Source organism: Ovis canadensis, chromosome 18 (assembly GCF_042477335.2).
Source record: "Ovis canadensis isolate MfBH-ARS-UI-01 breed Bighorn chromosome 18, ARS-UI_OviCan_v2, whole genome shotgun sequence".
In the NCBI taxonomy this organism is placed as follows: Eukaryota; Metazoa; Chordata; class Mammalia; order Artiodactyla; family Bovidae; genus Ovis; species Ovis canadensis.
Window position 1 is genome coordinate 46713767 of NC_091262.1, and position 27621 is coordinate 46741387.

Consider the following 27621-nt stretch of genomic DNA (forward strand, 5'->3'; position numbering starts at 1 on the left):
CTAGAGGCACAGAGCACCCGGGTGGGGACCTCACACCTAGCGTCAGCCCCCAGGCAAGCACACAGGGGGACACCAGGCACAGAGCCCTCACAGCACCCCTGCCTGCCCCACCCTGCCCCACACAGAAGCCCCAGGACTACAGCCCCCGTGCTCTCCACCTCAGCCTCAGCACCCACAGGGTCCGCAGTCCTAGCATTTCCTTACCAACCCTCACCACCGCCTCCCATGTCAGCCCCTCGAGCAAGAAGCCTCCTGACTCACTTTCTTCCTGGACACCAGAACCCAGCCCCCTGCCCCCGGCCTCATCTGTCCAGTCGCCTCCAGATCCTGCTCCCATACCCCACCCTAAGGCAGATTCTTTTACCTTCTGAGCCATCAGAGAAGCCCACAGAAAATTATCGCTCAATATATATTTGCTCAGCGCTCACTGTGGGCCAAGCCCTCTGCCCTTCCACCTGCTGCCTTGAAGGCGCACAGTCACCTCTACCAATCCCCACCATCTCCCCACTGATTCCCCTCGATTCCTAGCACTCCTGCATTCGCTCTACCACAGGACAGTTGCCCACTCACCCCAGCCCACCCAACCAGCCTGCCGGCCTTGGAAGGGCACCTAGTGCCGTGGGAAGGGCACGGCTGTGTCCAGGCAGAAGTCAGTCCTGCCTGCCACCAAGCAGCTGCACCGTCTCATGCAGATGACTCGCTGCCTCTGCGTCTCCGTCTGCTGGAGAAGTCCAGAAGTGGTTCTCACCTTCCAGACCATGGTGAGCAAGGAGACAGTTCCCGGGAATACTGAGGCCAGTGCCCAGCACGGAGCAGCACGTGTCAGCCATTCAGTGGCTGCTGTTGTGCACTCGGGCCCAGCCCTGACATCCACCCACTGGGTGGCCTTAGAGGGCTAGTCCAATCAGCTTTCTCACTCATGTAGTGGGGTAATGGTATTCCTGGTCCTGCCTGTCTCTAGGGCTGCTTGGTGGCTGGTAATCCCAGCTTCTCCTTACTGGGCCCTTGGCTATGTGCAGGCACTGTCCGGCTGACGTGTTTGGCTCATAGATCCCTCCTAACAGCCATCTGGAATTCCTGTTATAAATGGAGAAGCGGAAGCATGGCAGCATTAAGTAACATCCCAACGACAAGCAGGTGTGGAGTGGTTTGTACTCAGGCTCGGCCACGTCAGTCCTGCCTCTGAGTGGTGGAGGGAAAGGGCTTTGTGTCTGGGGGCAGCAGGGCTGTCTGCCGGAGCCTCATGCTACCCTCACCCAGAGCACTCCTTCCAATGGCAGCCAAGGGACTAAGTCAGCCCAGGAGAGGCCTCAGGTACCTCCAGGCACCAGCCAGCCCCCAGCTCCTACCTCGGGCATCAGTCATTTGACTCCCCACCAGGGGTAGCCCAGACCCTGGGAACCACTCACACCAGCTCTGCTACTCTGCACCTCCCTCACTGGGCCCTATTTCCCAGTCTGTGAAATGATGCTGCTTATCTCTTGCATACTGGGTGGCTGTGAAACACTGGCCATCCCATTGTCCACCACGGTACTGCTTGCCCAGGAGATGGTGGATGGCCCAGATGCTGGGAGATCCAGGCACAGTGGGGACTTGAACCCCTTCCCAGGCAGAACCAGACCTCAGAAGACAAAGGGTTCCACAGGGTCTTTAAGCAGCTTCCCAGAGCACCTCATGCTTGAATGTGTGGTGGAGGCTGTGGAATGATTTTGCCAGCCGCTTGAGGTTCCCTGAGACCCACAAGGTACAGGGACAATTGAGGGAACCTGGAGTGCCCCAGACTGAAAAAGGGCCAGACACACGGGTGGGATCAAAAGAGCAGGTGGTGAGAAGGCAGGAGACTGGGGAAGATGAGCCAAAGGTCCAGTGCTAACCTGGGATCACGGTGGGCACACAGGCCCAGTGCCAGGGTCCAGGGGCTCTGCAAGACCCACAACAATGTTTGTAGCCAGGTAGACAAAAAGTAGCAAAACATCAAAAAGCAAAATAAAATAAAGACAAAATCAAAATGAACAAAATTTAATTAAATATCTACACGACAAGACATTGTCAAGTAATTAACTGAACCCAACTCAAGTAGGTATATATGAATGATCTTTAATGAGGAATGCAGGCAAAATTTCATACGAGTGATAGGATCAGGGATTCAGCTTCTAAAATTCAAAGTGCCAGGGGCCTGCCTCAAGTCTTCAAATGTGCCAGCCCCAAAACTTACATGCCTCCCTGGGGAAAGGAGGGTCCCAAGATTGATTTCAGATTACTTTTCTATTGGGTGGGTTAACGAGAAAGCAAAAGGGAAATTCAGGTCATTACAGAAAAATGAAGTGATGTTCCTCGCACATGTTCATTTGTAAATGGAGACCCTGAGTCACTGCAGACCTCGCTGTGCAATGCTGCCCTCAGCCTCTTCACCCCTGGGGGGCTGGCGGGACTCACCCCACCCTCAAAGTCCCTGCACATTTCAGCAGTTAGTTTGCCAGCCTCCCATTTTTTCACACCTCTGGAGCTAAGATCTGCCAACCCCTCTGGAGTTAATCAAGGTGACTTTAGGGAATGAGGCCAGAGAGCTGGGTTCAAGTCTATCCCACCCCTGACCCACTGTGTGACCCTAGCCAGGTCGCATCCTCTCTCGGGCCAAGCCTCAGTCTCTTTGTCTGTGAAATGGCATAACTGCCTACCAGGGCTGCCATGTGGACCAAGGAGGACTCAACTGTGTGAGACACTGCTTTTTAAACAGACTAGACTGCACTGGGGTTTGACTAACCAAACAAAACCAAAGGGAAAAAGCTTTGCCAAAGCCAGGAGCGGGGTTTCACAATCAGCCCTTCTGAGCTATATCTGGGGGAGGTGAATTTTTATGCTTCCTCATGGTCTTTTTGCCAAGGCCTCACCATCTCCTCTTGCCCCAAGCAGCAGAGAGAGGGAGCAGAGCCGCAGTGGTGGGGAAGCAGGTTGGGGTGGGTTGGGGTGGGTGAGGGAGCCAAGCCGGCTTGGCTCCTGGAGGCCTGAGTCAGCGGGCGGGCAGGCAGGGCGGGCCTAGTCCTTGCAGGCTTGGGGAGGAGATGGTGCAGGAATGTTCCTCCCGCCCAGGCCTGGGACTTGCCCACCACATCCTGGCTCTTAGATGTGAGATGCCTGGAGCTTTGTTGAGTGGGTTCAGCCAGGGGCCTTCAGAGGCAGCCTGGCCCCAGGGACTGCCCAGGAGTGGCCAAGGCCAGGCCACAGAGCCCACTGGGAACTGGTCTCTGACCCCAGAGCATGCCCCATCCCCACTGGGTGATATAGCCAGTTTTCCCGTCTGTGCAACGAGGAATTGAACTTGGTGGTGTCAGGATGAAGGATCCGGACTGGTTCCCCCAGGAGGTGATGCAGGCCGGCTCTAGAGCATCTGTGTGTGCACCTTCGCTATGTGCATGCGTGACTTTGTGGCCGTGCATGACTTGAGTGTGTGTGCCACTGGATGAGTCCTGCGTGCACAGGACTTTGGTGGGGCTATGAGTGACAGTGACTGAGACAGACAGCACGCATGTGGGTGTGGGCAAGTGTGGACGTGGCTGGGAATGTGTGACTGTTGCACTGTGGCTGGGAGTGCAGGTGTGTCAGCGTGTGACCATGCATGTGTGTGTGTGTGGAGCCAGGTGTGACCTGTGTGCCCATGCACCTGTGAGCCCCTGGACCTGGGTGCAGGATCACAGAGCCATCCCCATTCTCCAACCCCAATATGAGGCCACAAAGCAGACTCCTTCCCTGGGCTGGGCCAAGACAGGCTCGGGGTCCCTGCCCCCCACCTCCAAGTCCCGGTAGCTGCCCAGGGCAGAAAGAGAGGCCTTGTTTTCCACCCTCCTCCCAAGGGAGGAAACTGGAGGCAGCTGGGTCCAGCTCAGTCTGGAACATCTGCCCGGCGTGTGACTGAGGCCAGCCAGTAGGCCCAGCCACTACCAGACTGGACCCCCACGCACACTGGTCCCCCGGCCCTTGCTGAAAGAGGCTGGCCAGCCCAAATCAATCTCAAGTTCCCCCAGCACCCCAACCCACACAGAGAGAAGGGCTGTGACATCCATGCTTCCACCACACAGACATCCGTCCCAGCCTAGAGACCTCAGAGGCTTGGCCCGTCCTTCCCTTCCTTTAGCTCACATCTCGATACTTTTCCTACGTACAGCCCCTCCTGAGAAACGTGTCAGACTAAGCCCCCTCACCCTGAGGACGGCAGGTGTGGGAGGTAGCCACCCCTCTTAAGATACACAAGAGGCAACGCTATTCCCAGGGCAGGAAGCATGAACAAGGGGACTCTCCAGGCACTGGTGTTAAGAGCATTCCCATCACTCAACACAGATGAGCCCTGGGAAGCCCACCCCCTCACCCCCACCTCTCCCCATGGTCAGACAGCTCACTGCAGAAGGCTGCCTAGAGGTTGAAGCTGAGAAGAGGTTAAGGGTGGGAAGGTCCTCAGATGGACTGGAAAATGAAGGAAGGAGGGCAGGGAGGAGAGAGGGGAAAATTCCACAGAAAGTCCCAAATCTGACCTAATTTTGACCCAGGGCCAGGGGCCCATTCCAGAAGTTCCTCTGAGGACGCTCTGCCCCAATCAGGGAGCCTCTGCTGCCTCTACCCGCTGTACCTGCCACCCCTCATTCCATGTCACGGCCGTGAGCTCCCGCAGCCCCCAGCCCAGCCAAAGCCTCCCCTGATGCCTGGACCCCAGCCGCTCTCCCTCCACCCAGTCTCCACTGCCCCCAAGAGAACCTCAGCCCCCTAGCCCTCCTCTTTCCTATGTTGAAACAGATTCCTGTCCATCCTGCCTAGGACATACCCAAGGGAACAGCTTGGGGGTCCACCTCAGTTTCCAACCAGGAAGCCAGTGCAGGGCTAGGCACCCTGGACTGGACGGCCCGGGGAAGGACACACCCACCCCCTCTCCCGGACTGGGCTTTCCTGGGGGCAAGGCTGGGATATGCTCTCCTGGAGAGACGAACCCCCTGTCTAGACTGTCCCTTCCTCATGCGACCCTCAGTCCTGGATCACAGAGCAGCAGAGCCAAACCCCTGGCAGGACTCCACCCGTTTGAGAAAAGAGGAGAGTGAGGTCTCGGAAGGGTCTGCATTGAGCTGGGGTCCATGGCCACCCAGAGGTCCCCAGCTAGCCCCGACCACCAGCACGGCCCTCCCCCCACCAACTTTTGAGGTTCTGGAGTGAATACTGTGCCCATCACGACCTCAGAATCTGGTCCAGTTGCTCCCAGGGACAACTAGGGCTCCACCCTTCCCTCCACCCTCATCCCCCACCCCGGGATCCAAATAAGGAGTCATACTTTTGTTATCTTAATTGGAAAAGGTTTATCAAGAAAACAAGAAAGAATGAAGATTGAAGCAGCAGCAGCCAGAAATAGCCATGACCTCCTGGGAAGGCCAGCAGTGGCATCTGTCAGTTTCTGACCATACTCCGACCTGGGGGTGTGGGAAGAGCCCCCTTGAGGATGTAAACGTGAGTGGGAGACAGCACAATCCCACCAGGACCTGGATGGCATCACAGTGAGCCTGGTGATGGGCAGGTGGGCCTGGGATCCCTGGGGCAACAGGTAAGCTGACCCCTGGGAGCTGGAGGTCCAAGCCTGACAGGAGTGTGACAGCTATGGCTGGTGAACTCAAATACCCAGTAACCTGCGGATGTCCCCTCCAGGCAGGTACCACCAAAATCCTGGGGTCTGTGGCTTGTCTCAGCACCTTGAGCCCAGGGCAAAGGTGGTCCCCTAGCCAGGGGGTGACGGGGCTCAGCTGGTGAAGGGGGGAGTCGGGAGGGAGTTGGCCTGCAGCCCCTCCTGCGGGGTGGGGAGAAGCGGGGCAGGGACAGGGGCATGGGAGCCAGGCAGATCCCCACCCTCTGTCACACAAGGGGACACACCAAGGTGCCCAAACTTGCTGGGGAAAGACAAAGGAGAGGAGAAGAGGAGTTTCTAGGCCTCCACAGCTTTTCCAGGCTGTTCTCCTCTGAATGCCTTCCCCGTCCACTGTCCCCACTCACTGCCTGGCAGTCCTTGTCATCTTTCAAGACATACTGCTCACATGTCACCTGCTCCATGGAATTATCCCTGAACGGCAGAACAAGTGGTCCCTTCGGCAAGCTTCCAGAAGCCCATTCCTTACCATCGATCATTCTGTATTGCCCCCGCCTGTTTCTGTGTCTGACCCCTACCTCAACTGGGGACAAGAGCAGGCGTGTCGCAGCCCTGGATGCCCAGTGTCTGACCGCAGCAGGCCCGCGTGTCTACTGAACGAATGAGGGGGAAGTGGCCAGGTGAGCATGTGCTATAGGCTCCAGGGGAAGCTAAGACGCTGGCCTGGCCTCAAGTGACTGACCAGCAGCCCAGGCCTGGGCCTGGAGGGCTCCTGGCCCAGCTCTCATCCCTGCTGTGCCCCTAGCTCTAAGGGGTGAGGGACTTTCCCAGGGATATTCATGACTCCTCCAAAGGCCACCCCCAACTCCCCGCCCTCCAGGCACTGCTGGTGTGGGAAGGCCCCGGGGGCGGGGCGAGGGCCTGGGCCACTGGTCAGAGGCTGTCATACATGCGCAGTGTCTTCTCCAGCTGCTGGCCGACCCGCTGGTAGAACAGGATCTGCTGGCGCAGGTAGTTTTGCATCATGTGCTTGAAGTCGAGCTCGCGGCGCTGGTGGAAGTGGTTCATCTCGGCCTGCAGGGCAAAGCCCACCACGCGGCAGCGCCGGCGAATGCCGTCAGCCTCCTCCTGCGCCATGCGGCCCTCGTCACTCATGCGCTGGCTCTCCTTCACCTTGGCGAAGGCGCCTGGCACAGGCAGAGTGGAGGTCAAGGGCGGTTAGGGCTCTGGTCTCTCCCATTAGCTCCCTAACCCCGCCCTGAGACCCTTAGAGGGCAGACAGTAGCCTCATTGGCTCAACTCGGCCTCCCTCCTGGACTCCAGACCCATGGTCCATGGATGTCCCCCGAACCCTCATGTTCAGCATGTCCTAAGCCAGACGTACCATCTTCCCTCCAAACCTGAGGCTACGCCAGCAGCGCACACCTGACTGGTCACAGCCCTGCTAGCTGTACTGACTTCTACAACCAGGCTGTCCCCATCCACCACAGGCCTCATCAGCCCTCATGCTGGTTCCCCATTCAGCTCAGATATCACCTTCTCCAGGAAGCCTTCTGGGCAGTCCCACTGCATCAGGCGCCTCGCCTACTCCCAGGTGTCCTGGGCTTCCCTCCATCACAGCTCTTACCTCTCTGTGGTTTTTCTGACTGCATCCCTCCAGGTATGAGCTCAATGTCTCTAGCACCTAGAACAAAGCCTAGCCCACGCAGATTCTGACATGTGTCTGATAAACTGATTCAATCTCACCAGACTGCTGCAACAGGCCCCCCACGGATCTCCCCACTTCAGTCCCAACCTCTGAGAGGTTCTCCATAGCACCTGAAGAGCAGCCAAGCTGACTCCAGGTCTCCCCTGGCTTCCTTCTGGCCTGCAGAGCAAGGTCCCCAGTTCTCCTGGCCTGGGAGGCCCTCTGGGAGCTGACCCCTGCACCTGTTCCGCACTGACCCCATATTCATCAAATGCACCCTTTCTCTCCTGCCTCCCTATCTCTGCCTCCCGGATCCTTTTGCATAATTCAAGGCTCTGATCAGGTGCCACTCCCACAGGGAGCATCCTTCTTCCTGCCCCCATCACACTGCTGATTCTAAAACAGAGGCTGAAAGGCCACCTGGGGTTTTCCTTTGTCTGTGTCTCTCACATGTAGGCTCTGCTCCCTCCTCACCCCAGTCCCCAGGCAACTAGAGGAGGCCATTGTCATAACCAGGTGACAGATGGGGAGTCAGGGGATGAACCTGCAGAAGGGACCCAATTTGGAAGAACCTGAGTGAATCAACAAGCAATTGGTGAAAGGATTTCAGTTCTGAATTAACAAGCGCTTGACTGATTCTGCGCTGAAGCCAGTGGGCAGTTGCTGAGCCAGGGAGGCAGTGTGCCTGTGCCTGGCAGGCATTCCTCACAGGGCTGTAGGGAATCCACAGTGTGAAGAGTATGGAGGTGGGCAGGCTTGGCACAGAGGACAGCATGCTCCTGGAGCACTTCAAAAGTACCCATTGCACATGAGTAACAGGCTTGTTTTCAATGCTTCCCACCTCTTCCTTAAGGGGGAGCCTCTCAGGAACCTTTGAAACGTAATCTGTTTACTCTCAAGTTGTTCAGTGCATTCAGGACGCATTTACTGAGCATATACTATGTGCCAGAAATAACCCTGCCTTTAGAAGCAGTACCCATGGAAGATGGCAAGTGTGTGGCTAATCGGCAAATAGTGGCATTTCGGGCAGGCTGACTCACGTTTGCAACACTTCCAGGACTGCTCACACAGCACCCAAAAGAACTCCACAGTGCCCAGCTCCCAGCCCACTCAGTCCTTTCAGCACCTTCCTTGAACCACCTCTTCTTGCCTCTTGTTCCATCCTTATTGATTCATTCAGATTCTTCCAAATTGGGTCCCTTCCCCAGGTTGATCGCCCAGACCTGGGCAGGAGAGGGATTGACTGTGGGACCAAGATGAGACACGCCCTGAGAGGCTTCAGAACTGGAGCAACCTTAGAGGACAGCTGTCCAGCCCCTACCCCCATGGCCACCTTCACCTCCACCACCACGCCGGTACTCTTCAGAGGAAACTCAGGCCCTGGTGGGAAAGGACTTGTCCAGGGGCTCCCAGCCTCCTTCCTGCCCACAAAGTGCAGGATATCTGGCCCTGAGGGAGCCCTGCAGAGCAGGAGTGGACACCACTTCTACTGCAGGGAGCCTAGGCCAAGTCCTCCAGGCACATACATGAGGCATCCAGACAATGGACTCAGGAATTGGAGAAGGTCCCAAGGGGTAGAAAGAACCAGAAGAAGAAAGGTAGAAAATAGCTGGACAAAGAAACTAGAGTTAGGCTTCAGCAAAGGAAACATACCAGCCTGGATTCCACCTTCCTGAAAAAGTCTGGGTGTGGTGGGGATGGACCTGCATTTAAGAAGCTATTGAAGGCCTTAAATAGCCCATGGACCTGGGCTTCCCTGGTGGCTCAAATGGTAAAGAATCCACCTGCAACGCGGGAGACCTAGGTTTGATCCCTGGGTTGGGAAGATCCCCTGGAGAAGGGAATGGTTACCCACTCCAGTATTCTTGCATGGAGAATCCCATGGACAGAGGAGTCTGGTGGGTTACAAAGTCCATGGGGTCACAAAGTGTCAGACCTGACTGAGCGACTAAGCACAATCCCATGGCCTTAGAGGAAGGAAACTGAGGCCCAGATAATAGGAATGATCTATTGCAATTGCCAGGTATCCACAGACAGGCAGGGAGCCAGGGATTGGGGGGCAAAGCCTATGGGGGCCAGAGGAGGCCCCACCCTGCTCTCTGTCACCCTCCACCCTGTGACTCAGATGTGGGACTGGTACCAGCTAACACTAACGCATCCCAGAGACAAACCGGGAGTCAGGGCTTGGGCCAGTCCCCCCTCACCCCACCACATTCCACCTAGGACTCACCCTGAGCTGAGGACCCTGGGCACCTCCTGCCCTGGCAGTTGTCCTATAGACCAGATCCAAGAAACAGGGACAGGAAGGTTGGAGTTTCAGATCCCCAGGGTCTCAGGCATATTCCCTAAACTCCCCCATGAATCCATCTTGTTCCTACCCTAGGTTGAGGGCAGGAGGTCTGGGTCCTAGTCCACTGTGTCATCCAACAAGGACTGCACGTCTCCTCACTGTCAAACGGGACAGGTTGGGCTACATATGATGCTGCTGACAGCTGCTCAGGGTAGTACAGCACTTTCGAGTTTCCACATCAGTAAAATGGGATAATGATGGTCCCTGCCTTCTAGTCAGAGCAGAGGTTTAATTGAACTAATCCGTTTAAAGTACTTGGGATGGAACTCCAGGAGCTCCAGGATAAGAGCTCCAGATGCTTTGTGCAGCTAGGTGCGAACTGCTTTTCAGTCACAGCCAAGACCCAGCTGGTGGTGGCTCGGGGCCATACAATTCTTTGTTCATGGGAGCCTAGGAAGGGAGGCAGAAGGGGAGCTTGGTGACGGCCCAGAGCACAGCGGCTAGACCCACCTATTCCCCCAGGGTAGAACTTGGTCCTGCAAGGGCCACTTTGCCTTGGCCACCTGTGAGCACCATGACCCCTCCATGCATGCTGTGTGGTCCAGGGCCTGCCTCTAGGCCACAGAGGATGCCAGCTGAGTTGGTGCAAGAACACCCAACTCCCTCCCTGGTCCTTCCCCTTCTGGCTCGTCTACCCCAGGCACCCACCCCTTAGGGAGCCCTCACTCCCATCTGTCTGACACAGTGTCTACAACCTGGCTGTGGAGTTAGAGACACTGGGGCTCCAATTCCTGCTCTGATCATCAGCCCACCTCACTGCCCCTCATCTGGGAATGGAGGGACCCACACTGACGTCTGTTTGTGATGAGTCTTAGGACAGAGTCCTGCCCTGGCTGGCTCTCAGGCAGGGGCCCTGGACAGTCACTGCTTCCCCTCGCTGTCCCAGATTAGCTATTATCAAGGCTCGCTTTTCCTCCCACAAGATTGCCCTGGTTTGGATGATAAATCACATGGTTACCCTTCTCCCTATAAGAGAAACCCCTGGACTGAGCTCCAGGGACTGGGCTGGTGGGCCAACAAGGCTGGTAGGCTTCACCTCTGCACCAAATGGGTTCCATGGCCCATTTTCCTAAGCTTTTTCAGGGGAGGAAACTCAATCGGGGTCACCTCAAAGACAACATGTGGTCCAAATTCTGGTCTCCTAAACCCTACCAGGCCTCCTGTCTCCTTCCTTCCAAAGCCTCTCCCACATGCTCACCATGTTTTAGAGTGTATGAACAGGCTGACAGCATTCAGGGCACCCAGGGCCCACCTTTCCTGCTCCTCCCTCTGTGAAAGGTCTCTATCCACAGGGCCACCATGGGACTTCTCCCCCCAGCAGGCTGTGGCTCCCCAAAGCCTGCCCAATTCTGTCTCAGCCAGTCAAGCCCCACTCCCTAACCACTGTAGTAGCTGCCTCACACAGGGCTGGGAGTGGTGGTACAGAGCCTAGAAAGAAGAATAGTAAGCCCCAAAGCCCTTGGCCGAATGGGGAGGGGTCCTCTGGTTAAGGGAAGGTAGGTGTGGCCTCTGTCTGAGGTTGAATACATCACCGGCAGAGGGCCACTGGGCCCCTCATCTTAGCCTCCAGTGGAAACTCAGAAGTGGCCTCTCTCAGCTCCGTGCCCCTGACCCAGGGCCAGAAAGGCCAGACTGACTTTATCCCTCCTGCTCTAATGGGAGCCTGGGAGCCCTGAGTCCAGGGTTGCCTTCCTGTTCTCAGCTCAACCCTGGGTGGAGGGTCCCTAGCCATGCACATGAGCAGCTGTTTCATCACTGCCCCTGCTCACCTTTCTCCTCCTGCCCACACAGGAACACGCCATCCGAGGAGCTGGTTGAACCAGCTTTCCCAGGCCCTAGTGCAGCAGTGAGCATGGCTCTACTTCCGCACAAGGCGACACCTGCCCCAGTGGGCCAGCCGGCCCCAGCCACCACCCCTGCCCTGTCCCTCCCCAGAACTCAGAGCCGAAACTAAGGCAGCGTTCTGTCCTCAACCAGACATTCTCCAGGACTCTCTCCCCCACCCCGCCCCCTTGAAAGCCTGAGAGCTCACAGTGTCCACTCTGTGTTACAGACTGAGGAACTAATGCCCAGAGAGAGGAAGGCACTGCCCAGGGACACACAACAAATTGGGGGCAGAGCCAGGACCAGAACTCAGGTCATGTCTCCTGAAGCTGAAAGAAGGGAAGGAGGAAGAGAGGAATGTGGAGAAGGAAAAAAAAAAAAAGCAGAGAGGAGAAGGAGGAAGAAGAGACAGTAAGGGGAAAAAAGAGTCTGGAAGCTGGAGAAATTCTAGAAGTGACCTCTTATAGATGGTTGGATGGCATCACTGACTCAATGGACATGAGTCTGAGCAAACTCGGGGAGATAGAGGACAGGCAAGCCCGGCGTGCTGCAGTTCATGGGGTGGCGAAGAATCAGACACGACTTAGTGACTAAACAACAACAAAGGGGAACAAGGCTGGTTTACTACCAGCGACCAAGGCAGGGTGGTGATGTTTGCTGTCCCCCAGGCTCAGCGCAGAGCCGGCTTCCTGGCCCCGCCCAGAGGAAACCTCTCCACCAAGCCAGGCCTGACCTCAGGGCTCAGGGGCCTGGGAGCCAGCCCCACGCCCTGCAGACGTTCTTCCTGAGTTACCAAGCAGCCCTGGGGAGGACCACACCTCCCTCCTGCCCTGCCTGTAGTCCACAAGACTCAGCCACCTGCCGGGTCAGCTCCTGACTCAGTGCTCAGGCAAGAAGAGAAGCCAGGCTCATGAAGGGGGAATCGGATGGACCATGTGGGCAGGAACCTGGACCCCCGGTTTCTCCCTCAGCCCAGTCCGGGTGCCCCTCGGTGACCCGGGTATGAGTCACTTCCCTGGCAGTTCCTTGACAGCCCCACAGTAACAGGGACCCATCCTGTCCCTCCCCTAGGGAGGAGACCGTGAGAACTGAACACACGGCTGAGCTTGGGAGGTGGCCAAAATGCATGTGTCCTTGGGGAGGTGCAAAAGGAAGGGACAGTCCCAGCTGGCCAAGGACTCCTTGTGCAGCCACCCTTCTGTGGACCTAGCTTCTTCATCTGCAAAATGGGGACAGCCAACCCTCCTGAACACAGATAGGGAGGAAGCTCACAGATAGGATGTACAGCCATGAGAACAGTCTCTGAAGTTGCAAAGGCAGGGAGGTGAGCTGGTAACAAGCGGGAAGACAGGCTACGCTCTGTGCTCTCATTATCTGGGTCTGTGCCCATGTCCCCCACAAGCCTGTGGGCTCCTCAAGGGCAAGGCCTGGGCCCTGGTCAGCTCCGTGTTCCCAGAACCCAGCCTAATAACTTGGAGGACTCAATGTATAATGGGTAGACGAGTAAATGAGACAAAAACAGAGAAAATAAATGAATGAATGAATGAGTGACTGAATGAATGAACAGACAAGAAGGTAAACAGTGAATTCCATGAGGACAGGGACCAGACCTGCCCATAAATATCCCTGTACCTAGAATAGTGCCTGTCGTCTGCTAGGTGCTCAACACCCTTGCTGAATGAGCAGATGAGACAGCGACTGAAAGACTAGCTGAGCCGCTCTGCTCCATCTGGGCATCCTCATAGCCCCTGTGCCCTGCAGAGCGCAGACGCAGTCAGGGTCTCCAGCCCACACTGGCTCTTACCTTTCTGCAGGTGGATGATGTCGGGGAAGTTGGAGAGCAAGCCTTGGTAGAGAGACAGTGTGTCGAGCATCCGGAAGAGGTCATTCTTGGGCTGCTCGGCGAACATTTCACCAACCATTTCATAGGTTCGGCCCGTGTGAGAGATGGCGCTGTTGAGGGCCTCAGAGCTGAAGGGGGGGTCCATCTGGAAGGCATGGCTGATGGCCTGGAAGGCATTGCCCAGCTTCTGGAATTCCTTGCGGAAGCCCCCCACATGCTTGCGCACCAGCTCCGAGGCCACCGTGCTGAGCTGCAGGACACTGTCGTCCATCTTCTTGCTGAAGGCTTTGAAGGTGTCTACGCGGTCCTCCACATCCTGCAGGTCCTGGTGCTCTGTGGGGATCTGGAAGGTGAGCAGGAAGCTGGCACCCACCATCTCGTCCTTCTCGGCCCGGCGCTTGCCCATCTTCCACTGCTTGTCATCCAGGCAGCTGAGGAAATGCTGGAAACCCTCGTACTGGGACAGCACAGGGTGGCTGGTCATGTGGTCCATCCAGAGGATGAGCCGCCGCTTCCGCTTCTCGATAAAGTCCTCCTCAAAGCGACCTGTGGCCTGCTTCTCCGGGAGATGGGGCACCGAGATGACAGTGAATTTGTGCAGCAGGCGGTTGTAGAGCCAGTCGAAGTGTTTGTAGCGCCGGTAGACAGGTGAGCTGGCGTGGGTGGGTGTGAGCTTGTAGGAGATGTAGCTTTTGATGCCCTTGAATTTGGTCTGTTTGGTGGGGTCCTCCACGGAGCACGAAAATGGATGGGGGTTGGCCTTCCACTGGGGGCCGTGAGGGCCCATCTCAATGGAATATGTCTCAGCGATCTTGGCCATCATGGGCACGTCACCCAGGATGAAGGCCTCCACGCCAGAGCGCACGAAGCACGAGAAGCGGTTGAGGTTGCGCCCCACCACGCTGCCTCGCTTGGCAGATGCCAGGCTGTCCTGCCGCTCCAGGGGTGGCTTGGGCCGGAAGGCCATGTGTTGGCTGGGGTAGGCACCAGGGTAGGAGAGGTTGAGCGGAGGATGCCCGTTGGTGCCCAGCCCACCGGCCCGTGGCTCCTCCACCACCGTACATCCATCATCCCAGTCATCCCAGTCATCGTCATCGTCCTCCTCGAAACTACCCTGGTTTGACAGAAAGCCACTGCCGCCGCCACTCCTGGAAGTGTTGGAGCTGTCATACAAGCTAACCTGGGTGCCCAGAGAGCCTGCGGGGCTGCTGGAGTAGTCGGCATGGTTGGAGCCGGTGTCAGAACGGAGGATCTCCACGTAAGAGGCAGGGAAGAGCCCGGTCTCCCCACGGCTGTTCTGGCCCTGCAGCCAGCCATCCAGCGAGGTCTCACTGAAGATGACCAAGTCCTCGTCCTGCCAGATGCTGATCTCCTCCTTGTTCTCGCTGCGGAAGTCATAGAGGGCTCGCCCTTTGAGTGCCATGTCTGGGCCAGTGGTAGAGAATGCTGAGGAGAGTCCTGCCCAGAACTGAGGACACTTGGTATGGTGTCCGAGGATGCACGAGCAACTCAAGGCTGGCCACAGCCCTCGGTCTCTCAGCCCTTACTGCGGGGTCTGAGCACCCACAGAAGGTATCCAGCCTTCTCTCTTCAAAGCAATGTCCATGGCCCAGAATCGGCCCTACCAGGTCTGCCCGCACATGCCTGTGAGTCGAGAGGGCTCATGTCCCTGGTCTTCCTCCCTTCCTTCCGCAGCCCCTGCAGGAGAGAGTCTCTCCTCCTCCCACTCTTAGAAGAAAAGTCAAGTGACTGGGAGAAAACCAGCCCTGAGAAGGCAAGAATTCGACACTCCGCTGGAACAATGTTCTAAAATAGAAAAGAATCACTTGGAAACCACCGTCCCAGAAACTCCAGTAGCTCTGGCTCCCAGCTGCTTCTGGCTCCTCCAGCCTGGGCCTCGGGAGGCTCTCACATTCCTCTGCAGATCTCCTTCCTCCTTCCTCCTCCTCTTCCTGGGCCACTGGGTTTTCAAAAATCCAGAAAATCCAAGAGGGGCAAGGAGAAAAGCGGCAGCCTCCTGAATCGAATCCAGGGGTGGATGTGTCCGGCTTCACAACAAGCCAGGCCGGGAAAACAAGGACTGAGGCTTACACAACAGGCCGGCCAACTCTGCGACCCGGCGGCCCGGCCCGGCCCCCAGCCCTCAGCCGGCTCGGGTGCCCTCTCCCCGCCCCCAAGCGGCCAGCCCCAACCCGGGGGAAAGGAGGGGACGCGACGAGGCGCTCGGGCGACTCCTGGCCACTAGCTGAGTGGCCTCTTTTGTTTGCCTAATTCCTCAGCAGTTTCTGAGCCTGAAGATGACCCTGATCTGAGTCCAAGGACCCTCGTCCAAAGGTAATCCCCTTGGTAACCGGCCCCGGAGCGCTGGACGTAGACCCCCTCCTCCCCCTCTCGCGTGCACGCACACACTCAACAGGAGTTTGGAGAGTGAGCTTGGAGAGCTGATGGTGCGGCCGGCCGTCTGTCCGGCCGTCTGTCCGGCCGTCCTGCCCTGCGGGATCCCGCCGGTGGGCGGCGGCCTGAGCCCCGAGCCCGCGTTCTTCTCTAGCGTTCGCGGCTCCTCGGCGCCGCCAGCGAGAAGCCAGATCCAAAACAACAGAAAAAAAAGGCGATTCCGGGAGGTGGCGTCCCGAGGAAGGAGGGAATAGCCGGCGGGGGGACGGGGAGGGGGGGTTGAGGGGTGGGGAGAGGGAGGGAGAAGGAAAAGCAGGCTGGGGAATTGGGCAAACTCCGCGGCACTTCCTTGCGTCCTGGCTGGCCGGGGACGGCCCGGCTCCGCCCTCCCGCTGGCCTGGGACGCAGCAGCCTGGCTCCCGCCTACTCCTCTCTTTTCTCTTGTGGCGGGCGCCTTTACTCACTCGCGGGGAGATCGGGATGCGAGAGCAAGACGATCGGTCGCGGAAGAGGCAGCCTCCGGGGCCAGACCCTAGGGCAGCCGCACCCCCGCAGCCTGTCCGCGCTCTCAGGGAGACACCTCACGCCCCGAGGGGCTCAAGCGCCGCGCGGGGGAGCTCTCCAGCCGCCGCCTCGCCTCCCGGGCTCCGTCACCCTCTTGCCTTTTCCGTGACGCAAGTGAGGAAAACTCTGAAAGTTTGCCACGTGCGGGGCTACAAGGAGAACGCCAGAGCCGGGACCCGGGAGGTGGAGGAAGGGTGCGCGGAAACCCGCAGACCCCCGCTCTCGCTTCTCCGCCCCGCCACCGCTCCGGCCGGACGCCGCCGTGGCGCCGCCTGGGGATTGTTTTCTGGAGGGGGCCCCAGAGCCAGCGGTGCCCTCATGGAAAAAGCTTGAGCTGGCTGGGATACAGGCCGCTGCGGGTCCTAGTACCCTAGACGGACAGGGCCAGGAGAACCCCTGTCCTGGGCGACTCCCTCCGGGGAGAAAGACAAGACTACATCTGCAGTGACGGGTAACAAGAGTAGGCACGACCAGGTTCCGCCGTGCTTTGAGCGGCGGCTGGCGGGGACCGGTGTCTCTTTGCTAACACCACGGGGACGAGAGGAATGGTCGGGCTGGGGCTCTGGGAAGAGGTAAAGGGTTCTTGACCCTGGTCATTGATTCTGCCAGACATTGTGCTGGGCACTGGGGATCAGGGTACCAGAAGGTAGTGGGGGTGCCTGCCTTGGAGAGTTTACAATCTACCCTCTTGTCTTATAAGAATAGCTGGCACATTGAAAGAGACCCTGATGCTGGGAAAGACTGAGGGCAGGAGGAGAATGAGACGGTTTGATGACATCACCGACTCAATGAACATAAGTCTGAGCAAACTCCAGGAGATAGTGAAGGACAGGGAAGCCTGGCATTCTGCAGTTCATGGTGTACCAAAGAGCTGGACACGCCTGAGCGACCTAACAACTCTTGTCCTCTGTTCATTCATTGTCTTTGTCTCATTCATTTGATCATGTACTCAAGGAAACATTAACTGAGTATTCTGTACCAGGCCTCCTGGGCTACAAAGAGGAATAAGGCATTGTCCTCACCTACCGGAAGTTCAGATGGATCAGGAAAATAAATCGATGTGCCATGAAATGTGACTGGAAGGGCACCTATCCCAACCTGGGTTGAGCAAGGATCAAGGAACGCTTCCTGAGGGAGGAATGTCAACTACAAATTGGCACTTGCCATCTACCTAACTCTGCTAAGTCACTTCAGTCGTGTCCAACTCTGTGTGACCCCATAGACGGCAGCACACCAGGCTCCCCCATCCCTGGGATTCTCCAGGCAAGAACACTGGAGTGGGCTGCCATTTCCTTCTCCAATGCATGAAAGTGAAAGTGAAGTCGCTCAGTCGTGTCCGACCCTCAGGGACCCCATGGACTGCAGCCTTCCAGGCTCCTTCGCCCATGGGATTCTCCAGGCAAGAGTACTGGAGTGGGGTGCCATTGCCTTCTCTGTATCTAACTCTATAAGGATTAAAGCATGTGCTGCTGCAGCATTGACCTTCAACACCCCTGAAGGAGTTCAGGGTGGAAAGCAGAAATGATGCACTCTGTGCTCAGGGAAAAACTGGCAGGACAGGTCTTCAGATAGATATTCTCAGGAGCTGATTTTATGAGCCCAATTCTTGTATCTCCTCATATTAAGAAAAGCACTAAAACTAAAATCCTTAATGCTGATTAAAGAAGCTTCACAAGACTAGCAGAAACTTCTACAAAAAATATTTGCTTGATTACAATGTACTCCCCCTTTACCAAAATCACACATATACTGTCCTCCCCCCAACCCCTACCTCTGTGGAACAGTTTCTCAGAGCTGTCTGAGGTGCTGTCTCCCAGGCTACAATCTGCGTTTTGCCCAAGATAAAACTTAACTTGCAACTCTCATTTTGTGCAATTTTTTTAAGTCGACAGGAGGTACCTAAGATGAACAAAGACTTCAGCCCCTACTCCCCTTCCTGGCTATGCCCTGAGCCTTGTCTACCTCCTCTAACTAGAACCTCCTTCCCCCTCACGCTCATACTTCCCACTTGTTGTAGATTAACTCGCACAAGGTGGTGCTGTAAAGGTGGGCACCTTGGGCTGTTGTTTTATTTTGCTTTTTTCTTTTGGCGGCTTAGCATGCAGGATCTTAGTTCCCCAACCAGGAATAGAGCCCATGCCCCCTGCACTAGAAACACAGAGCCCTAACCCCTAAACTGCTAGGGAATTCCCCACCTTGAGTTGTTTTGAAGGGTGTAATTTGCAGGCTTCTGGCTCCAAAAGCCAATTTCACTGGTTCAGTGAGTAGATCCAATGCCCCACGCAGAGCTGGCATTTGACCAGAATAAAGGTTTATGTGCAAACCCCAAAAGCCCAGGTATTACTTTGCAAAGAGAAATTCAACTGTCCAGGCACACCTGAATTTACGCATCAATAGACCAAGGGAATTTGAGCTGCTCCCTGGGAAACCCAGTTACCAGAAGTGGGTAACTTCTGGTTACCCACTTGAGTCCAGTGAAACTGAATGCCCCAGGATGGGAAGAACCAATGGTTCTCTCAGCCAAGAAACCTTGAGGTCTGGTCCCCTCAACCATAGGTGCAGCCTTGATTCTGAGGACTCAGTTCAGCCTAGGATCGCCAGGACCAGAGCCTGAATATTTCCCACAACTCCTTTTGGGACACCCCTTTTCTGTGATCTCTCTTCCATTTGCAGAACCTCTCTCCAAACTTGGTTTAACAGAAGCAGCTACTCCCTTAGTGCTTGTTGATGTTGCTGCTGCTACTGCTAAGTCGCTTCAGTCGTGTCTGACTCTGCGCAACCCCATAGACGGTAGCCCACCAGGCTCCCCCATCCCTGGGATTCTCCAGGCAAGAACACTGGAGTGGGTTGCCATTTCCATCTCCAATGTATGAAAGGGAAAAGTGAAAGTGAAGTTGCTCAGTCGTGTCCGATGCTTAGCGACCCCTTGGACTACAGCCTACCAGGCTCCTCCGTCCATGGGATTTTCCAGGCAAGAGTACTGGAGTGGGGTGCCATCACCTTCTCCGATCTACTCTGCATATAAGTTAAATAAGCAGGGTGACAATATACAGTTCTGACATACTCCTTTTCCTATTTGGAACCAGTCTGTTGTTCCATGTCCAGTTCTAACTGTTGCTTCCTGACAATCAATGGGATTTCTACTCACCCTACTAGTTGTTGTTCAGGCGCTCAGTTGTGTCCAACTCTTTGTGACCCCATCGACTGCAGCATGCCAAGCTTCCCTGTCCTTCACTGTCTCCCAGCATTTGCTCAAACTCATGTCCATTGAGTCGATGATGCCACCCAACCATCTCGTCCTCTGTCACTCCCTTCTCCTCCTGCCCTCAATCTTCCCCAGCATTGGGGTCTTTTCCAATGAGTTGGCTCTTTACATCAGGTGGCCAAAGCATTGGAGCTTCAGTATCAGTCCTTCCAGTGAATATTCAAGGTTAATTTCCTATAGGATTGACTGGTTTCATCACCTCGCTGTCCAAGGGATTCTCAAGAATCTTCTCCAACACCACCGTTTGAAAGTATCTCCGGCGCTCAGTCTAACCCCACCCCTCAGAGGGACCCCCAGCCACCACCTTGATGGTCTTTAGTTGGTTCCCAAATGCTTCAGTCACATCTTGATAATTTATTTTGGCTGTGCTGGGTCTTTGTTGCTGCACGCAGGCTTTCTCTAGCTGCAGCCAGTAGGGCTACTCTCTCGTTGTGGTGCAGAAGCTTCTAGAGTGGTTGCAGTGGCTTCTCTTGTGGAGTACCAGCTTAGAGCACAGGCTTAATAGTTGTGGCACACGGGCTTAGTTGCTCCATGGCATGGGGGATCTTCCCAGATTAGGGATCAAACCCGTAACTCCTGCATTGGCAGGTGGATTCTTTACCACTGAGCCACCAGGGAAGCCCAAGTCACATATGTATACACATTTACACCTTAGATTTACTTCCGTATGTTGAGGGAGGAGGTGGTTTCTGTCTCACAGTGGCCACCCTATTTTCAGGTTCATGAGGAAAGCTCACTCCTAAGCTTCACAGAGATTTCCAGAACCTATATTTTCTATTCTCAACTCTCTTCAAACCTATGGGTAACAGGACCCACAGTTACTACTCTCAGGCAACTGCACTAACCTTTGTGGTTTCCCCACACCCTGCCCATTCCTTTGGGAAATTTTTTATTAAATTCTCGTGTTATTCTAATTGGAGTGTATTCTCTCTTTCCTGCTGGGACCCTGACTCAGACACAGGAAACAGCATCCATCTCCCATCCCAGCTTTCCTCCTTTAGAAAAGGAATCAGCAAGGGAGAACTATGGCCAGTGGTTTCCAGGCTGATTCCGCTGGTGGCTAGCATGGTAGACACACTGGACTATTACTACAGAAACGCATTCAAGAGATGATGAAGGCCTGAGGTAATGGTCTGGGAAGAAGCAAATTTGGGATTTTATGGGGGTAGAACAGACTGGAATGACAACCAACGAGATGTCGGTATTGAGGGAAGAGTCAGTGCACACCTTTAAAAAATAGATTCTTGACTCCACTTCCCTCCCAACAACTACTCCCCCGCCCTGCACCCCACCTCTGCTTTTTTTTTTTGGCTGCATCAGGTCTTACTTGTTCTTTGTTATGGCATGTTATGGGCTCCAGAGAGCAAGGGCTCTGAAGTTGCTGCTTGTGGCCTTAGTTGCCCCGGGCACGTAAGATCTTAGTTCCCTGACCAGGGATCTGCATTGCAAGGCAGATGTTTAACTACTGGACCATCTAGTAGATCCCTTTATCTGCTCACCTTTGCAGCAAATTCCTCAAAATAGCCATCTCTAACAGCTGCTTCCAACATTTTTCCTCCCTTTCTCTTCTTACACCCCTCTAGCCATTCTTTCAATCTCACACTCCACTCAAACTCTTATCAGCCATCAATGACCTAATGGTTATTCTCAGCCCTTCTCTTGTACTTAGGCTCTCTGTAGCATTTGACCAGGTTGATCACTCCTTCCCCCTGGATACACTTTCTTCATTTTCACTGGCCAGCCATACTCTCCTGGTTTCCCTTCTACTACACGGGTTCATCCACTTCTCTCCAATAATTCTGTTTTGTTTTGTTTTCCGGGGGGGGGGGAATAATTTTTATTTTACATCTTTTTTACAAATACATCGAAGAAGCATGCAATGCTGCCAGCACTGGATGCATCCCGGGCCACAGGTCTGCACACTCCTTTGCAGCTGGTCCTATAACAGCAGAACCTTTCATCCTGCCTTTACGGTTTACTATGTGCTCAGTTGCTCAGTCGTGTCAAGACTATTTGTGACCACATGAACTGTAGCCCGCCAAGCTCCTCTGTCCGTGCACAGACAGAGTATTGGAGTGGACTGCCATTTCCTCCTCCAGGGATTGTTTACTGTGACCCCTGCATTATCTTCAGAATAAAGAAACACACCATCTTTTCTCCTATATGAGTTTCATTGTCAAATTACCATCACTGGATGTATGTTCTTTCTCAGCTCTGATTTGCCTTTCTTGATTGTGGCCATCACTATGTCACCCACACCAGCAGCAGGAAGTCTCTTCAGTCATTCGTTGATTGCCTTCACAGAGATGATATACAGATTTTTGGCTCCTGTGTTGTCAGCACAGTTGATCATGGCTCCAAGGGGAAGACCCAAGGAAATCTAGACTTTTGCACCTTGCTTCGACATCTTGAATGCCAGAAAGGGACAAAAAGTCAATAATTCTTGACACCAGAGTGCATACTAGTAGTGTGGTCCTCTTGTCTTTTTCTATTTTCACTTCTTTGACAATTTCACCCAGACTCATGGCTTCAAACACCATCTTTCTGCCAATAGTATCCAAAATTTTAAATCTTCAGCCCAGGCCTTTCTCTGGGCTGATACCAAACTGAGGGAACTCCCTGGTGGTCCAGTGGTTAGGACTTACACAGGCGGCATAAGTTCTATCCCTGGTTGGGGAACTAAGATCCTGCGTGCCTCGAGGTTTGGCAAAAAAGAAAAATAAAAAATAAAACCCCAGACTTACCAGACTTACAAGTCATTCTCCTTGCCATCTCTCTTTGCATGTCTAGTAGACATCTCCAGCCCAACATGTCCAAAGCTGAATTTCTAATCTTGCCACCCAAATCTGTTCTATTTGGCAATATCCCCCATCTCAGGTAATGAGTACTTTCTGCCACTTACTTAGGTTCAAAACTGGAGCCATCCTTTGACCTTTCTCTTTATTCTGGAACTCCTCTCTCATTGGCATCTCACAACTGCTTTCCTGGTCCCAGCTACCACCCTTCTCACTTGCATCACTCCAACTTCCTAATGGCCTCTATGTTTCCACCTCTGCCTCCTGACAGTCTGTTCTCAACATAGCAGTCAGAGTGGTTCTTTTAAAACATAAGTTAGATGTCAGTTCTCAGTTCAAAACCCTCCAATGTCCTCATCTCACTCAACCTAAAAACCAAAGACCTTAAGAGAGCCTGTGGAGCCTCTGTTATCTGAGCCCCCTTTCCTCACTTACTAGCCCACTCTGCTCCAGCCAACATGGCTTTGTTATTCCTCTTCTGAGATGCCGGGCACATTTCGATCTTATCTTAAGGCATTTGTACTCACTGCTTCCTCTTCTTGAAATGCTCTTTCTCTAGATATCCACATGGCTAACCCACCATGAAATATTACCTTCTCAGTAAGACCTACCTTCACATGCCCTGTTTAAAATTACAGCCCATCCTCACCCCAAGCTCTCCTATACCCTGCTCAATTTTGTTATATGACACTTATCACCTGCCAACAAATATAATTTACTTATTTATTATGTTTATTGTCTGGGGAGAAGGGAATTAACCAAGAGTCCTCCCGCACACACTGAACAAAGGCTGAAGATGGAAGGGAGTGAGGCTGGGGGAATATGAAGTGTGGGGATGAAGTGCAAACTGGGAAAAGATATTTGCACACCATAGATAACTAGCTAAGGATTACTATCTAGAATATACAAAGAACACCTTCAAATAAAGTAGAAAACAAACGAACAATCTGTATGTTTCCTATTGCAGCTGCAACAAATTACCACAAACTTAGTGGTTTAAAACAACACAGATTTATTCTTTCACTGTGTTCGAGACCAGAAAACCAAACTGGATCTCACTGGGCTCAAATCAAGGTGTCAGCAAGGGCCATGTTCCTCCTGAAGGCTCTAGGTAAAAAATCCATTTCTTTGCCTTTTCCAGCTTCTAGAGGTTGCCCACATTCCTCTGCTCCTGGCTCCCAATCATCCTCAAAGTCAGAAATCACACCTCAGACTTCTGCATGCATCATCATATCTCCCTGACTCTTCTGCCTCCCTCTTTCACTTCTAAGGACACTTGTGATTAATGAGACTGGCTCAGTTAATCCAGGACAATGTCATTGTCTCAAGATCCTTAATTAAATCACATCTGCAAAATCCCTTTTCTCCTATAAGGTGACATTCACAGGCTCTGGGTGGACATCTTGGGAGAGGGGTCACTATTCTACCTACCCCACAAACCAATAGAAAAATACACAAAGGGGCATTCCACAGAGGAAGAAACATATATGAAACCTTTATTCATCAGGAAATGTAAATTAAAATCACAGTAAAATACCATCACACACTCATCAGATTCACAAATATTTAAAAAGTCTACCAACCAAGCACTGTCAAGAATGAGGAGCAAAGGGAACTCTCATGTAGTGACAAAGGAAAATAAATTGGTACAGCCCCTTTGGAAACCAATTTGACAACAGCTAGTAAAGCTGAGCATGCGCTTTACATGTTCACGCATCCGCTGCTGCTGCTGCTGCTGCTGCTGCTGCTGCTGCTGCTGCTAAGTCGTTTCAGTTGTGTCCGACTCTTAGCAACCCCATGGATTGTGGCCCACCAGGCTCCTCCGCCCATGGGATTTTCCAGGCAAGAGTGCTGGAGAAGGGTGCCATCACCTCCTCCGCACGCATCCTTTACAACTCAGTAATTCAAGATGTATACTAGAAGCTACTGCATAGGTGCAACAGGAAAACTACAGGAATGTAGCACTGCTAAAAAATAGTCACTCCAAAAAAAAAAAATCCAACAGGAGATGGATTAATAAATTGAACAGAACCAAACAATGGTTTTTCTAGTAGTCATATATGGATGTGAGAGTTGGACCATAAAGAAGGCTGAGCGCTGAAGAATTGATGCTTTCAAACTGTGACGCTAGAGAAGACTCTTGAGAGTCCCTTGGAGTGCAAGGAGATCAAACCAGTCAATTCTAAAGGAAATCAACCCTGAATATTAATTGGAAGGACTGATGCTGGAGCTCCAATACTTTGGCCACCTTATTCGAAGAGCCAACTCATTGGGAAAGACGCTGATGCTAGGAAGGCAGGAGGAGAAGAGAACAATAGAGTAGGAGATGATTGGATGGCATCATCAACTCAATGGACATGAGTTTAGGCAAACTCAAGGAGATAGTGAAGGACAGGGAAGCCTGCCATCTGTGGCGCTGCAAAGAGTCGGACACAACTGAGCAAGTGAATAACAACAAAACAATGGAATATAATGCAGCAGTTTTTTAAAAGCAACTGTAGCTATATATAAAAAAAAATTCCATATGTGATATCATCTAAGCAACACTTCTCAAATATGCACGCAAATTAGCTGGGGATCTGGTTAAATGAAGATTCTGATCCTGTAAGTCCGGAATGGGGTCTGAAATTCTGCATTTTCAACAGCTCTCTGCTGTTCCATGGGCTATGCTTCAAGTAAGAAAATTCTCAGTATACTTAGGGATGCATAAAATGATAAAACTGTTTTCTTTTTAAACAAAAGGCAAAGATAAACACTAAATTCAGGAGAGCAGATATTTTTACCTCTGACTGGGAGAGTGGTTGAATAGGTCCTGGTGATGCTTTCTTAAACTGGCTGTTGGGTCCACAAATATTCCTGTATCTCACATATGTTACATATAGTATCGCCCATATTAAATATTGTATCTTTAAAAAACAATGAAAAGCGTACAAAAATAAAATTACAGGCAAAGAAGCTAGGTGGCGTCAAAGTCTTGGGTAAATAAAGAAGTTAGTCCTGTTAGCGCTACACTAAACTGAAACAGATACAATTTGCAGAAAAAGTGTTGTCCGTTCACGAAATACTCCAGAAATCCAACCTGTCAGGCTAATTCTTTTCAGCCCAGATTAAAGAGGCAGGATTTGTACTATCCAAGTTTTTCAAATTTACTGGATTTTATGAATCACCTGACATTCTTGTTAACAACACAGATTTTCAAGTGACTCCTGGGTAGATCCTGATTCTGGGCGTGCAGAGGTAGCCTGGGAAGCAGTACTGATAGGTTCAGTGGCTTCAAGCCCTAATTGGTAGGGTGAAAAAGCTCCGCCCGCCTCGTTAATAGACTTGCGGTTAGTAGGCCGTGGGGATATCCGATCAGCCCCAGTCGGCTCTGAGAAGCCCCAACACGGTGGGAGGACAGCCCCTCCCCACCCCAACCCCCGCCAAGGTCAGTTAGCACAGTATATCCATATTAGCGCGGCGGTCACCCCTCTTTCCCGGAACTATCCTCTTTAGCTCTTCTGGAAGAGGCTCTCCAGAGAGGCCCTGAATGACAGAAACCTAAACGAGAGGAAATAATTACGGCACTAGGTAACTTAAAACAGCGCAGAGTCGCCTAGGAACCCTCCCCTCCCATCCCAGGCCTCTCCAGGCGTTTCTTCCCTCCGCCTCCCTCAGAGAACGCGGAGAAGAAACGCGAGATACGAACACGGGGCGTGGCCTCACCCTGACCAATGGAAATGGGAGGCCTGGCCCTGAGTCTTCCTTTCATTGGCGCAGGGTCCCAAAGACGGCCGGGTCTAGCAGTACTGAAGCGGAAGTCGCGCTGCAGCCGGAATGCGCGCTGAACCTCCGGTCCGGCAACGTTTGAGCCGCCATCATGGTGCGGAAGCTTAAGTTTCACGAGCAGAAGCTGCTCAAGCAGGTGGACTTCCTGAACTGGGAGGTCACAGATCACAACCTGCATGAGCTACGCGTGTTGCGGCGTTATCGGCTGCAGCGGCGCGAGGACTATACGCGCTACAACCAGCTGAGCCGTGCTGTGCGCGAGTTGGCCCGGCGTCTGCGCGATCTGCCGGAGTGCGACCCGTTTCGCGTGCGCTCCTCGGCCGCGCTGCTGGATAAGCTGTATGCTCTCGGCCTAGTGCCCACGCGGGGATCGCTGGAGCTCTGCGATTTCGTCACGGCCTCGTCCTTTTGCCGCCGCCGCCTGCCCACTGTGCTGCTTAAGCTGCGCATGGCGCAGCACCTCCAGGCCGCCGTGGCATTCGTGGAGCAGGGCCACGTGCGCGTGGGCCCCGACGTGGTCACCGACCCCGCCTTCCTTGTCACGCGAAGCATGGAGGACTTTGTCACCTGGGTTGACTCGTCCAAGATCAAGCGGCACGTGCTGGAGTACAATGAGGAGCGTGACGACTTCGATTTGGACGCCTAGCGGACTCCCCTCGCCAGGACTGCATGGGGAAGCTGAGACACAAGCCTAAGAGTCTGTGAAGGCGCATCTCCCCAAGAGTGTATCAGCCAGTCGTCGGTTCTTAAGAACTTGCCTCCTCAGCTACAGGACACGCATGGAGCCAAAGGGTACGCCCTTTTCCACGAAATTTTCTTAGCTTTCGGACAATTGGTAATTCAGTGACTGCCATAAGAAACAATGGGAAGCGGTTTTGTACTGCACTGGGGACTTGTTTTGTTCTTGTACCTGAAATATTGCGGTGTGAATGCAGGGACTTGGGATTGGGGAGGACCTATCCCCGCCCCCAGCTTTCGTTTCATTTTCTTGTAACAGGACAGTGTGGTTTAATTTATTTAACTCGAATCCTTGCTCTTGTTCGTGATTAAACTGTGTACAGATGTCATAGAGGTTGGTCTCAAGTTTTCATAAAATAGATGAGATTTTAGTGTTCAGAGTTCTTTCTCTTGTTTAAAGAAATGCTCTCCTGATGCCAATAAATGGCCTAACTGCTTTTTAAGTGCAAATTTTTGTCTGGGTTTGTCACATAGGGTCGCATGTATAGGTCTCTCTGAATTCAGGAACCCACAGAAGAATAGTGACGGCAGCGAGCTGCCTGTGGGTGAGACCTGCCCTGGGTTCCACGTGTGGAGGTTGCAGGATGTTGTACAGGGCTGACCAGATTTGTCAGTTTACTGATCCCTTCCTCAGAATGAGTGTTTTGGCAGAACTCTTCCCCACAGGACTTCCTGTTGCTATTCCAGCCTCAGGAAATACCATATTAGAGGGCTGAAGTGTTTGCTTGCCTAAGGAAATAATCACCCTGTAGCTTATCTAGCGGTTAGAAGTAGCCCAG

The 27621-nt window shown here is 53.5% G+C and overlaps 3 protein-coding genes across 3 annotated transcripts in view; 2 read left to right on the forward strand and 1 right to left on the reverse strand.

Annotated features, from left to right (window-relative positions):
* Positions 1-2077: 2077 nt before the first annotated feature.
* Positions 2078-16058, reverse strand: SNX33 (sorting nexin 33). The gene is made up of 2 exons (XM_069559622.1): positions 13280-16058; positions 2078-6801 (listed from the first exon to the last, which is right to left on the reverse strand). Exons 1-2 carry the CDS (start codon positions 14739-14741, stop codon positions 6548-6550), a joined length of 1716 nt encoding a protein of 571 aa, XP_069415723.1. The 5' UTR covers positions 14742-16058; the 3' UTR covers positions 2078-6547.
* On the forward strand, positions 15159-27292 carry IMP3 (IMP U3 small nucleolar ribonucleoprotein 3). The gene is made up of 2 exons (XM_069559626.1): positions 15159-15652; positions 26096-27292. The coding sequence occupies exon 2, from the start codon at positions 26196-26198 to the stop codon at positions 26748-26750; it is 555 nt and encodes a 184-aa protein (XP_069415727.1). The 5' UTR covers positions 15159-15652; positions 26096-26195; the 3' UTR covers positions 26751-27292.
* SNUPN (snurportin 1) overlaps positions 15191-27621 on the forward strand; it is a 43721-nt gene continuing 31290 nt past the window's right edge. Inside the window, exon 1 of the mRNA XM_069559624.1 lies at positions 15191-15652. The gene's annotated coding sequence lies outside the window, so the exon portion shown is untranslated. The remainder of the gene's footprint in view (positions 15653-27621) is intronic.

Bases quoted from the DNA above. Each gene is read 5' to 3' on its own strand.
- SNX33 (XM_069559622.1), bottom strand. From the start codon at position 14,741: ATGGCACTCAAAGGGCGAGCCCTCTATGACTTCCGCAGCGAGAACAAG. The intron at 6,802-13,279 runs GTAAGAGCCAGT...TGCCTGTGCCAG, and splicing joins CATCATCCACCTGCAGAAAG to GCGCCTTCGCCAAGGTGAAG.
- IMP3 (XM_069559626.1), top strand. From the start codon at position 26,196: ATGGTGCGGAAGCTTAAGTTTCACGAGCAGAAGCTGCTCAAGCAGGTG.